We start from the raw sequence: 14,345 nt of genomic DNA on the forward strand, positions 1-14,345 counted from the left end.
ACAGGGGTTAGAAGGTCCAGAGCTTGGATTGTAACATCGAAAATTATACACTTGTAGTTGGCACTGGTTGTTTGTAAAGTACACTGTCTGATACTGTGGCAGTAATGAGTCCTTTCTGACCTTACAGAGGTTGATCAATATGGAAGACCCTCTCTGCTTTAACACTTACTGACAGGCAAACAGGACGGCAAGCTCTCAGGTTGACCTTGCAATTACTTGCAACTTGTACATGCATTAGTCACTGTACTAGCAGCACAGTCTGCCTTCCAACTATCTCAGCTACCCTCCTGATTGGACCGGGGCCTTGTTGCATTTTGTGTGTTAATTGGTGTGCAATGGCCACCACATGTTAAAAAGGACACATGGATAGGCATTTTCCACCCCCGCAAAATGAAGTTTGGGGCCATCTACTGCCCCAGCACCCAAGGACTTAACCTGTTGTGAGCTATAAACAGTGTAATACAAGATAAGGACATTGGAAGAAGCACTTCCAATGAGTACCAATGTACTCATTGGAAGAAGCACTTAAAGGATCTCCTCAACTAGGACCCAATCATTGACACAAGTCCCTCAACCAAAAATAAGAGGAAAGGTAAGTTATGAGAGGAATACAAATAGTTTTCAGCAAGATATTCTCTGGCTAAGTAAGTGGGCAAAATGTTGGCAAATGCAGTTTAACGTAGGAATACATGAAGTTGTTCTTCTTGGAAGTGAGATCAAGAGAACGGAGTAAATAGAGAAAAACTGCAAAAAGGCTGCAATACCACAGAAGTTGAGGGTACTTGCGAACAAAACAGAAAAATATTATCCCTGTGCCTAAGAAGGCTCATGCAGCATGTCTTAATGACTACCGCCCAATGGCCCTAACTTTGGTGGTCATGAAGTGCTTTGAAAGGCTGTTCATGGCATTAATCAACTCCGCCTCCCCACTACTCTTGACCAACTCCAATTTGCTTATCAGACCAACAGATCCATGTCAGATGCCATATCACTTGCCTTTCACTCATCCCTAGAATATCTTGACACCATGAACAGCTACATAAGAATCCTACTCATTGACTACATTTCAGCCTTCAACACCATTATCCCCTCCAGACTGATTACTAAACATAGTGACCCCAGATTAAGCCCCACTCTCTGCAACTGGATCCTTAGTTTCCTGACCCACATGCCACAATCAGTGAAGATTGGGGACAATATTCCATCGTCTTTAACACTCAACACTAGAGCCCTCCAGAGGTGAGTACTCAGCCCTCTACTCTACTCACTGTATACCCATGACTGCGTCACCAAATACCAGACTAATGCCATTTCACAAGTTCGCCGATGACACCACCATAGTCGGTTGAATCGCAGATGGCGACAAAACAGACTACAGACAGGAAGTGGAACATCTAGAAAAATGATGCACTGAGAACAACCTAGCTTTCAATGCCGGCAAAACCAAGGAACTCATTATTGACTTTCGGCAGGATGTTGCTCATGCCCCCCTACATATTAACAGCACAGAGGTGGAACGAGGGGAAAGTGTCAACTCCTGGGAGTGGTCATCCACAACAAGCTTTCTTGGATTCTTCATGTGGACCACAGGTTACAAAGGCCCAACAACATCTCTTCTTCCTCAGGCAGCTGAGAAAATTTGGCATGACAGCGAATACCCTTGCCAACTTTTAGAGGTGCGCCATCGGAAGCGTTCTGTCTGGATGTATCACTACCTGGTATGGCAACTGTACCATTCAAGATTGGAGACGGTTACAGAGAGTGGTGAACTCAGCCTGGACAATCACAAAGGCCAACTTCCCATCTACAGAATCCATCTACCAGGCCCGCTGTCAAGGAAAGGCCACCAGCATTGTCAAAGATCCATCCAAAGATCCATCCCACCCTGGCAATGCTTTTCTACAGTCTCTACCATCGCGGAGAAGGTAAAGAAGCCTGAACACACGCACCAGCCGGTTTCGAAACAGTTTCTACCCTACTGTTGTTAGAATACTGAATGGACACCAAACCTTTAGCATTCACATGTACCTGTGTTTTGGTTTTTGCCACTTTTTACCTATTATTTACTTGTCTATGCTATTTAACTATGTGATCTGCTCACAACGCAAAGCTTTTCACTGTGTGTCGGTACACATGACAATCAATTCAATTCAAAGCTAACAACCAGGTGTAGCAGGTAATTAGGAAAGCTAATGGAATGTTGGTCCTTATTTAAAGAGGGTTGGAGTATAAGAGTAAGGAAGTCTTACTGCAACTGTATAAGGTGCTGGTGAGGTCACATCTGGAGTACAACGAGCAGTTTTGGTCCTCTTATTTAAGGAAAAATGCTATTTCATTGTATCCAATTCAGAGAAGGTTACTCGCAAATGTTGAGCAGGTTGGGTCTCTAATACTTGGATTAAGAGCTGCAAGTTTACAGGCTCCTTTCAAGCAATCAGGCCCTCCTGATTTAAACCCTCCCCTGGTATCAGCGATGGGAAGCTGGCTTCTAAATCTTAACTGTACAATTCAATTCCCATTTTGGTTATCGAGTGTTCTGTGTATTACTAGTAAGTGATTGAAATTCCAATATTGATTTGAAATGTTCATAGTTATGGCAGGTAAAAAAACAAATGCAGGAAGATAGCACTTTCATAAATATTATGCTTCAGTAGTTCAACTCTTAGGTGATCACTGTACATCAAAAAAGCTATTGCCTGTGGCGCGTTAGTCCAGAGGTATGATTCTCGCTTCGGGACTTGTACAGTATTGACATGGGAGAAGACACGGCTTCAAATTCAGGATGAGCCCTTGTTTCTTATCGTGACTTTTGAGTTGAACACATGGCTACAGGGATGGTGTAAGAGGGAGGGTTCTGGATTCCTGGATAATTGGGGCTCTTTCTGGAGAAGGTGTGACCTCTACAATCAGGACGGTCTTCACCTAAACCAGAGGGGTACCAATATCCTGGGGCAGAAATTTGCTAATGTTCTTCATCTGTGTTTAAACTAATTCAGCAGGGGGGTGGGAACCTAAATTGTAGTTCGGGTATACAGGAGCTTGAGAGTAGTGAGGTCAGAAATAAGGTTTCAAGGTCGCAAGTAGGCAGCAGCAAGCAACAAGTTGGTTTGAAGTGTGTCTATTTCAATGCCAGGAGCATCCGGAATAAGGTGGGTGAACTTCCAGCATGGGTTGGTACCTGGGATTTCAATGTTGTGGCCATTTCAGAGACATGGGTAGAGCAGGGACAGTAATTGCAGGCTCCGGGATTTAAATGTTTCAGTAAGGACAGACAAAATGATAAAAGAGGGGGAGAAGGTGTGGCATTTTTAGTCAAGGATAGTATTACGAGGCAGAAAGGAAGTTTGAGGACTCCTCTACTGAGGTAGTATGGGCTGAGGTTAGAAACAGGAAAGGAGAGGTCAGGCTGTTGGGAGTTTTCTACAGGCCTCCAAATAGTTCCAGAGATGTAGAGGATAGGATAGCAAAGATGATCCTCAATAGGAATAAGAGTGACAGGGTAGTTGTTATGGGGGACCTTAACTTTCCAAATATTGACTGAGAATACTATAGTCCAAGTACTTTAGATGGGTCAGTTTTTGTTCAATGTGTGCAGAAGACTTTCCTGACACATTATGTAGACAGGCCAACAAGGGGCGAGGCCACATTAGATTTGGTACTGGCTAATGAACCCGGCCAGGTGTTAGATTTGGAGGTAGGTGAGCACTTTGGTGATAGTGACCACAATTTTGTTACGCAAGATGTAGGATGCATAGGATGGGGAAGGAAACTGCAGGGGATGGGCACAATTGAAATGTGGAGCTTATTCAAAGAATAGCTACTGTGGGTCCTTGATAATTATGTACCTTTCAGGCAGGGAGGAATTTGTTGAACACAAGAGCCATGGTTTACTCAGGAAGTTGAATCTCTTGTCAAGAGGAAGAAGGAGGCTTATGTTAAGATGAGATGTGATGACTCAGTTAGGGTGCTTAAGTGTTACAAGTTAGCCAGTAAAGACCTAAAGTGAGATCGAAGAGGAGCCAGGAGGGGACATGAGAAGTCATTGGCAGATAGTATCAAGGAAAACCCTCAGGCTTTCTATCGGTATATCATGAACAAAAGAATGACGAGAATAAGATTAGGACCAATCAAGCATAGTAGTGGGAAGTTGTGCGTGGAGTCTGAAGAGATAGGGGAAACGCTAAATGAATACTTTTCATCAGTATTCAAACTAGAAAAAGACAATATTGTCGAGGAGAATACTGAGATACAGGCTACTAGACTAGATGGGATTGAGGTTCACAAGGAGGAGGTGTTAGCAATTCTGGAAAGGGCAAAAATAGCTAAGTCCCCTGGGTCGGATGGGATTTATCCTAGGATTCTCTGGGAAGCCAGGGAGGAAATTGCAGAGCCTTTGGCTTTGATTTTTATGTCGTCATGGTCTACAGGAATAGACCAGAAGACTAGAGAATAGCAAATGTTGTTCCCTTGTTCAAGAAGGTAAATAGAGACAATCTGGTAATTATAGACCAGTGAGCCTTACTTCAGTTGTGGGTAAAGTGTTGGAAAGGATAATGAGATAGGATTTATAATCATCTAGAAAGGAATAATTTGGTTACGGATAGTCAACACATTTTTATAAAGAGTAGGTCATGCCTTACAAACCTTATTGGCTTCTTTGAGAAGGTGACCAAACAGGTGGATGAGGGTAAAGCACTTGATGTGGTCTAAATGGATTTCAGTAAGGTGTTAGAGTAGGCTATTGCACAAAATATGGAAGCATGAGACTGAGGGTGATTTGGCAGTTTGGATCAGAAATTGGCGAGTTGAAAGAAGTCAGAGGGTGGAGGTTAATGGGACATATTCCATCCTAGAGTTCAGTTACTAGTGGTATACCGCAAGGATCTATTTTGGGTCCACTGCTGTTTGTCATTTTTATAAATGACCTCAATGAGGGCATAGAAGGATGGATTAGGAAATTTGCAGATGACACTAAGGTTGGTACATTTGTGGATAGTGACAAAGGATGTTATAGGTTACAGAGGAGCACAGATAAACTGCAGAGCTGGGCTGAGAGGTGGCAAATGGATTTTAATACAGAAAAGTGCAAGGTGATTCACTTTGGAAGGAGTAACAGGAATGCAGAGTACTGGACTAATGGTAAAATTCTTGGTAGTGAAGATGAGCAAAGAGATTTCAGTATCCGGGTACATGGATCCTTGAAAGTTGTCACCCAGGTTTATAGGGTTGTTAAGAAGGCATATGGTGTGTTAGCTTTTATTGATAGAGGGATTGAGTTTTGAAACCATGAGGTCATGCTGCAACTTTCATGCTGCATTGGAAAGTTAAAGTCTCCCATAACAACTACCCTGTCACTCTTGCTTCTATTGAGGATCATCTTTCGTATCCTTTCCTCTACATCTCTGGAACTATTTGGAGACCTGTAGAAAACTCCCAACAGGGTGACCTCTCCTTTCCTGTTTCTAACCTCAGTAGAGGAGTCCTCAAACATCCTGTCTGCCACTGTAATACAAAACTCTGGTGCGGCCACATTTGGAGTTTTGCATACAGTTCTGGTCACCACATTATAGGAAGGATATGTAAGCTTTGGAATGGGTTCAGAGGAGATTTACCAGGATGTTGCCTGGCATGGAGGGAAGGTCTTATGAGGAAAGGCTGAGGGAGATGAGGCTGTTTTCTTGAGAGAGAAAAAGGTTGAGAGGTGATGTAATTGAGACATATAAGATAATCAGAGGGTTAGATAGATTCATCACTGAGAGCCTTTTTCCTCAGATGGCAATGGCTAGCATGATGGGACATAGCTTTAAATTGAGGGGTGATAAATATAGGACAGATGTCAGAAGTAGTTTCTTTACTCAGAGAGTAGTTGGGGCGTGGAACGCACTGCCTGCAACAATTGTAGACTCACCAACTTTAAGGGCATTTTAATGGTCATGACAGGCATATGGATGAGAATGGAATAGTGTAGGTTAGATGAGCTTCAGATTGGTTTCACAGGTCAACGCAGCATCGAGGGCCGAAGGGCCTGTACTGCGCTGTAATATTCTATTGGTGCTACATTGTTAACATTACAATTCCCTGTGAACTAATGACTTCAAAACTGTTTTTGGAGATGGTGACAATGAGAGGAAAGTGAGAGCACTTTCAGAGAAGAAGAAATTATCCAGAGGTAACTTATTAGTGATAAGTTATAAAATCAGTGATCGAGTACCTACATACCTGCACACAATAGGTTTTCGCTGGGTCTACATTAGTCAGTGAGAAGGTGGTAATGTCAGCAGCCACATTCAGTGCATTTCCCTGGAGGGGATCTGAGCAGTTGTCTGTGGTGTAATACACAGTGTAACCCCTGAGGATACCGTTTGTTTGGGCAGGCACATTCCACCTGAATTCCATATCCATGTTCATTACACCTAGCAGAATGTCCTTCCTCAAATTCACAAAAATCCGTGGATTTTCAGGAGCAGATGGTGCTGGAAAGATCATGTAAAATCAACTAAAAATTATTTTTATTTAAAAACAATTAATTTAAATTTCAATATCAGCAGAACAGATAATTCTAATAAATTTAATCATTGTATTAATTGATAGGCTGAATTACAGAAACAAATGAAATCTAAGGATGGTGTAGACTTTTTGCCAAATAAAAGTATACATGGACAATATATTTAATTGTGATAAATGTAGTCTTTCATAGTAATGGATTAGCTTTTTTTAAAAAAAAATGCCTATTACATTTTTAAGACTCATTATTTCCATTTATTATTTGCCAACATAAAAACACACCCACTGTACACTGCAGCTTTGGCAGAGCTTCTTTTTTCTAAAATGGTCACCATGTTACTGCACATCTGTATTACAAGTAATACATTGTAATTTGTGGTTTTTACTAGTTTAATTAGCTACAAATCATAAGCTTGATGGAGATGTACATCAGGGTTTAGATCAGAGTGGTGCTGGAAAAGCACAGGTCAGGCAGCATTTGAGGAGCAGGAAAATCGACGTTTTGGGCAAAAGCCCTTCATCAGGAATAGAGGCAGAAGCCTCCAGGTGGAGATATGTACATCAGCTGATTGATGCATAAACATGTGAAGAGGCCATTCACACATTCCTGTCAGCACTTGTTTTGTTTCAGAATGTTGTCAGCTGTTTTATTTTAGAATGTTATTGATTGTCAAACTGTGTGAAATCATGTTATGACAATTATATACCTCTTTGTCGAGGATTTTCTTGGCCTAGGTGATGCTCCGTAACCTTTTTACTAAGACCTTCTATCTGGCAAAGGAGTCTTCAGACCAATCCACAACCAACAATCTACTCTGAAAACACTGACAGCCTTAGCAAATTCTATGACAGCAGCAGAGACTATTCTTAACGTTGCAAAGTGATCAACAACATTCTAAAATAAAACTGCTCAAACAAAAGTTAATTGACCACCTTTCCAATGTAACTGGATCCTTTAGATAAATTCCAGGAACTGAATCCTTATCCACATCATTACTAAAAAGTAATCAATTTTTCCAAGGGTCATATCCATCAGCGTATCATATTTGGTTGGAGTTGTTATTCTTCCATTAATTTTTGTGATATATTGTTTACAGACTAAAAAGGGTGAAAACATTACCCCTATCATCAGTGATGCAGATAAAAATAAACATAATTTAGGAACTCCGATAATTTATAGAATCCCTCCACAGTGTGGAAACAGGCCATTCCACCCAACAAGTCCACACTGCTCCTCTGAAGAGTAATCCACCCAGACCTATTCCCCTTACATTTCCCCTGACTAATGCACCTAACCTATACATCTCTGAATGCTATGGGCAATTTAGCGTGGCCAATTCACCTAACCTGCACATCTTTGGATTGTGGGAGAAAACAGAGCACCCAGAGGAAACCCATGCAGACACACAGAGAATGTGCAAACTCCCACAGTCCCCCAAGGCTGGAATTTAACCTGGGTCTCTGGTGCTATGAGGCAGCAGTGCTAACGACTGAGCAACTATGCTGCCCCTACATTTTCGTTTGGTATCACATACAAGCTCTGAAGGAGGTTCACCAGACCTGAAACATTAACTCTGATTTCTCTCCACAGATGCTGCCAGACCTGCTGAGTTTTCTCCAGCAATTTCTGTTTTTGTTGACTCCAGAACATTGCCTGTGTTTCTGGACTAACAATATAATAACAGTACCACTAGACAACCGCCTCCACTAAATGAGTTTAGGGATACATATAAGTTACCATACCAGCTTCAGGAGAGCAGAGAGTGACTTGTGTCTCTGTTGCAGATCCCCAGTAAGTATATGGTTTCACTGTGATATCAAACATCTTGAAAGGCTCAAGACCACTTACACAATAGTGAGGAGTGTTGAGGTCCTAATAAGAAAATATACATTTGATTCAATTTGATATTGCTGATGCATTCCTTTAAATTTACAAACTGTATTTATAATTACTGCAAATTTGCCTATAATGTCGAAAATGATCTGAAGATGTTTCTCAGTTGGAATGCTGATCCAATTGGGAGTGGGAGAAAAGTTAGAAGAGAATAAAACAATGTAGGTTTAAAGGTGGTCTATAAAGGCAAAGAAAACAGTGTAGAAAGGTAAAGTGTTTAGGAAAAGTCATTGGTGATTGAATGGCTAAATGGGTTCTGCAAGTTGTTGGGCAGGACTGGGTGGAACTAGAGTAGATCAGAAATGTAAAGGTATACAATTGTAGGGACTGCCAAAGCAGGTAATTATAAAATAGATCAAGATGTTCAAGTTAAAGTAGAAAATGCTCGAAAGAATAAAGTGCTGTGTGAAAAATGGTCAACCGAAAATGGTAATTCTGTTTTGTTCTTTTCCCAGGTGCTGGAAGACTTGCTGTGTCATTGCAGCATTTTGCTTATTTTAGATTTCCAACACTCTTAGTATTTTGTCTTTCTATTATGATTCTGTTGTCAATATATTGAGCCACAAGGAAGTCACCAGATATCAGTAAGAATAGGTTAACAGGGTTTCTTCTGGATAGTCAAATGACATATTCCAGGATAAATTGGTACTTCTACAGTTGGAAATCTGAAAATTTGCAAGAATGTTATTGGAGAAATTACAAAGGCAATGATAAGTGAAGAATAAGGATTAAGGAAGCAATGTTTCTATAGGAACCAAACAGTTTTGTTTATGACAAGCTGGCCAGCCTGCAAAGATTTCTGTGTGCCAATGGAACTGCCTATTTTTAGTCGAGCTTTCTGATCCCAGCTGAAACAGGAATGGGCCAATGCAGCCTTTCCAGGGCAAGTCAGGTGAACACGTGAAATATAAAGTAAAGAGAAGATATATCTACTTTTCTCACCACTTTTAGATGCAGGTAATTTTTTCAGGACCTCAAAATCCATTTATGAATTAATATGGGTTAGCGAACAGATAAATGAGTGGTTAGAGAAGTGCATGGGAAGTCGGCAGTGGAGGGAGCAGTCATACAGTCCCAGGGTGCAGTCATCAGACTGAGGAGTAATCAGGTCAGAGAGGGATGTGGGCGGTCAGGCCAGGCTGTAGTTAGGTTGGGTCCTGGTGGTCACTGGGGACTGGAGGTTCCCTGATTTGCTCAGTTCAGTTTCACTTGCTGATCTTGGAGGTTCACCAGATATTAACCACTGTAACATTTCCTGGGTTACTACCCAGTTAAGACCTGAATTTCTGACACACATCCCCTTAACACTGAGTGTGTATCCAAGACTTTTGCAGAGTATCCAGGGCAATACAAATAAGCCTATTAAAAGTTTAAACTTTCTAAACAGTTGCAGTGCACGTGTACACACCAGGTTTTTTGCAGGGCTCCAACATATGACAAACTTAAGTCCAGATTCCTCAGCTCTAGGCATGGAATGGTTTTGACCACTGAGTTTTTGGCAGGACTCAAACAAAACAGCTTCGGGTTTTACCAATATTGTGCTGCTAGATCACTAACATCATTATGTCAGACAGCACAACAACAGTCATGGCAAGTTAAGATGGGTACTGTTAACATTTGTAAATACAGGTTATTATTGGTTGAGTTGAATGGCTCATTTGCTTCTGCATAATATGCTCTATCAATATCATATTTGAAAGTTTGCTGATATAACTGAAAATAATGTCAAACTGAAATACTATGTGTGAAACTACACCTGTTTTATGAAAAAAAAGTTTATTGGATCGACTCTTTTTTAAAAATCAAATACCATTACTCAATTTAGTCTAAATAATATGCTTAATTTATAAAGAACATTTCAGACTATATTAACAGTATACAGTGTAGGGAATTTGTTTACATCAGTAAAAATAATTCAACATATAAAAAAGCAAAGTACCTCAATTTTCAAAAGGGCTTGTGATTCAAACTTATAATACAGCATGCCATAGTTCACATTTCTTACACTTTCCCATTTAATACAGATCCTGGAGGAGTTCCCTTCTATCTTAAATGAAGATGCTGGAACTGGATTAGGAATTACAACTGGGCAATCAGAGAAACCATCTAAATGGAAAGTGATATATTTAGGAATTACAACTGGGCAATCAGAAAAACACAAATTTAAATATAATTATGAAATAAATCTGTTTGTGATGGAAGGAACTTTTAAGATTGGATACAATTGTCAACCATTAGTTTGGCACTAAAAGTAATATCAAAGATTTTATAACTACTTCAGAAACTGTTGGGCAATTTATATTTTTCACTAGTGGGATTTGAGCCGTGCACTGGAATCATAGATGGCAATATTCCAAAGTGTTTTTTTTGGGATCTTATGCAATCTCTTTCAGATGGAAATCCAATTGTATATGCTTCAGAATTTTTTGTCTCAACAGTGCTGCTTTGAACATTCAAGCTATATGAAATGTATTGAGTTACGTGGCAATAAGTTCCTAAGGCCCACCCCAGACAATTTCTCGAGAAGACACCAAACAATAATTCTGTACTTTACAGCAACAGATGTTTTGATAAAGAGAGTAGTTCTTTTCAAAAAATAAAATTGGAATTAACTCCAAGATAAATCTGTGTACTTAATACCATTTAAGTGTTTGGTTAATAAACAGGTTATCCAGGTCTGTATTTAAACTCTCGGAACAAAAAAAGAACAACACAGTGGAAGCAAATACTGTGGGGCACGTACAGCGGTGAAGTACTTGATACTAAAGTACTTTCCAGTTATTATCTATTTCTCTTGCAAATGTAAAAAATATTAACTGTTTTAATTCTACTTAATCAAGCTAATTTCCTATGGTGAAGACAGAATCTGCAACAAATGCCAACAAGTGCATTCATGTCATATCATAGAAACAAACATGTTGGAATTTTTTTCAAATAATTGGAACTGCATGAACTAGGGAACAAAATCATGGAGTTTCTCCCTCCCTAATCCAGAAACAGGAATTGCTCTCCTGCAATTTTACTCTGACCAGCATTAAAATTATTGAAGTTCTGGTCTATATAATCTAAGTGATCACTGAACCTCACTCAGACATCAGAAAAGCATAACAATCGGACCTGTGAAGCATTTTCCAAATTAACCAATTTCCAAATAAAAACATTGAATAAACTTAATTTTCCATTTGTAGCTTGGATTGGAATAAAGATAGAGAAAGTATTGGTAAAGAATAAGAAAGTAGCGCACAGCCAGAACAGAAAACACAAAATCACAAAATGCTAAAGTGAACCCAGGGAAGAAAAATGAATGAAGCAAAACCAGAAAGGAACAACTTGTGGCAAAGTCAGAAATGTTCTCATAATTAAGAGAGCTGGAATGCAAGAAAAGAATTGATACATATGTTGTAGTCACCATAGACCCAAAGGACTATAGAGCTGTTGCTCTCATTAGAGAGAGATGACTGATGGAGAGTTTAACCTCAGGGTCACCGGACTTCAGATTTTCAAGGACCATCATGGCAGTACATATGTACTAATTAACAAAAGCACAAAATGGTTAACTTATCTAAATTGCAATGTAACGTGAACATATAAAATCTACACACTTTTATTGCTACATTATTAACTAGTCTACAAACCCATTCTTAATCTTTTAATGTCGGTACAAGAGCCTTGCAAATAATAGGAAATAACTCAGTCTTTTTAACATGGGTTCACGTTACCTTTATTAAGATGTGTGTACATGCACACTGCACAGCACAATTGCCACTAACCTGGTAAAGGTTTCTGATGTACAACAGTAAATGTTATAAAGGGTGTGCCACGAGAAAGTTGAACAGTTTGTTTTTTTCCCATTTCGACAATTTGCAAATCACCTTCTTCATTAATCCAAACCAGTTTGCCAAAGTAGAATTGAAGCACGTGTTGAGAAGTTTTCAAAGAATCAGAAGATAAAATCTTCTTAACTTTGCCTCTGTTCCTATGCCAGAAGAAAAGATAGCAGCGTATTCATAGAACAAATTTCATTGAAAGTTAATGATGCGTTCTTTAGCAGGCTGAAAATGGAATAATGTTATTAATGCAAAATAAACAGACACTCTTAAGAGTCAATCGTCTGAACTGAATTAATACTTACATTCATATAGGTGAAGAATACATTGAGATTAGTGACATTTGTGACTTCCTGTTCAAAATCCAATATTTGAATCTAATGCAAGTAATACCGATTTCTTGGCATCATTCAAGATAATTTAAACACCTTCAAAACTTAATTTTTGAAATCATTCAATTGGGTGAAACTGGATGGGGAAGCAATTTTAAACAGGAAGTGACCGCTCCAACCTGCCAACTTCTGGGTTTTAGTATGGAAATGCAAGCATTAAAAGTTGTCATGGGGGAGACTACTGCAAAGGACACTGTTTAGAGAGAATAGGTCTCCCTTTTAAGATGGAGGTCAGGAGAATATTTTCTCCTCTCAGATGGTCATTTGTCTGTGGAATTCTCTTCCACAGAAAGTAGTGCAAACTAGGTCATTAAATATATTCAAGGCTGAGTTAGATAGCATATTGATAGACAAGGGGTATATGGTAATGAGGGCAAATGGGAAAGTGAAGTTAAGAGCACAAGCAAATCAAACATGATCCAATAGAATAAAAGAGTAAATTTAAAGAGCCAAAAGGTCTACTCATGTTCTTATTTACTATGGTTTTATATTTGTTTTCATTCATTCACCTACCCTTTCCAGATAAGATCTGCCTGGTTTATTTCAAGTCTGATATTATCTTGAATGAGCCAAAAGAGAGCTCCAAGATCAAAATCCAGAGTCAATCCTGAAATCTAAAAACAACACATTTAGAAACACAATTTACATACAAACCTTCAACCTGGGGCTAAACACTGCAAATATGATCTGGAATCTAGTTTCACCTGTTTACCAGAGAAATTGGGCAGCTCCTCAAGCAAGCCTGGATGGTCACCATTTATCCGAGAATATTCCACACTCTGTGCTGTTGTCCAGTACATGTAGCCCTGAAGTGGATCTAGCTGGAGATCTTGAATTTTTCCTGCAACATCCCTGACCTTTGTAATTACCTCTGAATCCAAAGGCATACGATATATCTAGAAATTGATAAATAACATGATTGCATTATTATCAAAAAGGAAATTATCAGCTGACAATGAAAAACAGCACCGACAATCTAAGCTATAATTAGAAAAAGAACAATCTGCAGTTGAATAGGCATTTGCAAATGAATAATATTCTCTTCATCCATAAAACTAAACTTATCCAGACTCACCCCATTCTCATCTCTGAACCTCTCTTCCCTCCCCAACACCCACTTGCCCATCAGATTCACCTTTCTCTTATGAACATATTTCCACTGAACTGTAAGAAGCACAATTTCCCTGTGTGATTCCTATGTTAGCTGACACTGTAAATTGCTTAACTCTTCAGCTACCATCCTTCCTTTTCAAAATTGCCATTAATCTTCTCAAAATATCCACCCACAATTCCTTAGTCCATGCAAACTGAAGATCCATATTCAAATTTCCCAGCTCACCTTTCCTATCAGAATGGTCAAACTGCTCAACTCCAAGTCTGGATAAGTACTAATCATGGAAATAATTTGAGCTTGATTATTATTAAAATGCCCAGAATTTCAATAGCAAAGTAAATAAAATTGGTTGGATTGGTACATCTCTGTAAAGAAACTTAATCAATTTTCAAATGCTCCATCACAAAAATGGCCTACTTCCATCTATATATCATCATCTGGTTTTGTTCCTGTATTAGATTATGTGCTGCAGAAGACCACATCAAACGCAGCATAAAAATATGAGGAAGAGTAGATCATTCAGCCCCTCAAGGCTGCTTCATTTAATGTATCTGACCCTCTAGCTCAACACCATTTTCCCTATCACCTATGTTGTTACTTTGCACGAAGGACCA

General features: G+C 39.4%; 1 protein-coding gene across 1 annotated transcript in view; it reads right to left on the reverse strand.

Annotated features, from left to right (window-relative positions):
* The window catches only part of ros1 (c-ros oncogene 1, receptor tyrosine kinase), a 235,291-nt gene that overhangs the window by 137,591 nt on the left and 83,355 nt on the right, over positions 1-14,345 (reverse strand). Inside the window, exons 17-22 of the mRNA XM_087992610.1 lie at positions 13,322-13,513; positions 13,131-13,231; positions 12,169-12,374; positions 10,338-10,504; positions 8,248-8,377; positions 6,220-6,473 (exon numbers count right to left, since the gene is read on the reverse strand). Coding sequence (XP_087848736.1) covers positions 6,220-6,473; positions 8,248-8,377; positions 10,338-10,504; positions 12,169-12,374; positions 13,131-13,231; positions 13,322-13,513 — 1,050 coding nt within the window. The remainder of the gene's footprint in view (positions 1-6,219; positions 6,474-8,247; positions 8,378-10,337; positions 10,505-12,168; positions 12,375-13,130; positions 13,232-13,321; positions 13,514-14,345) is intronic.

The sequence above is a fragment of the Chiloscyllium plagiosum genome, unplaced genomic scaffold (genome assembly GCF_037043375.1).
Source record: "Chiloscyllium plagiosum isolate Xiang-an unplaced genomic scaffold, Cpla_swu_hap1 HiC_scaffold_12, whole genome shotgun sequence".
NCBI lineage: Eukaryota > Metazoa > Chordata > Chondrichthyes > Orectolobiformes > Hemiscylliidae > Chiloscyllium > Chiloscyllium plagiosum.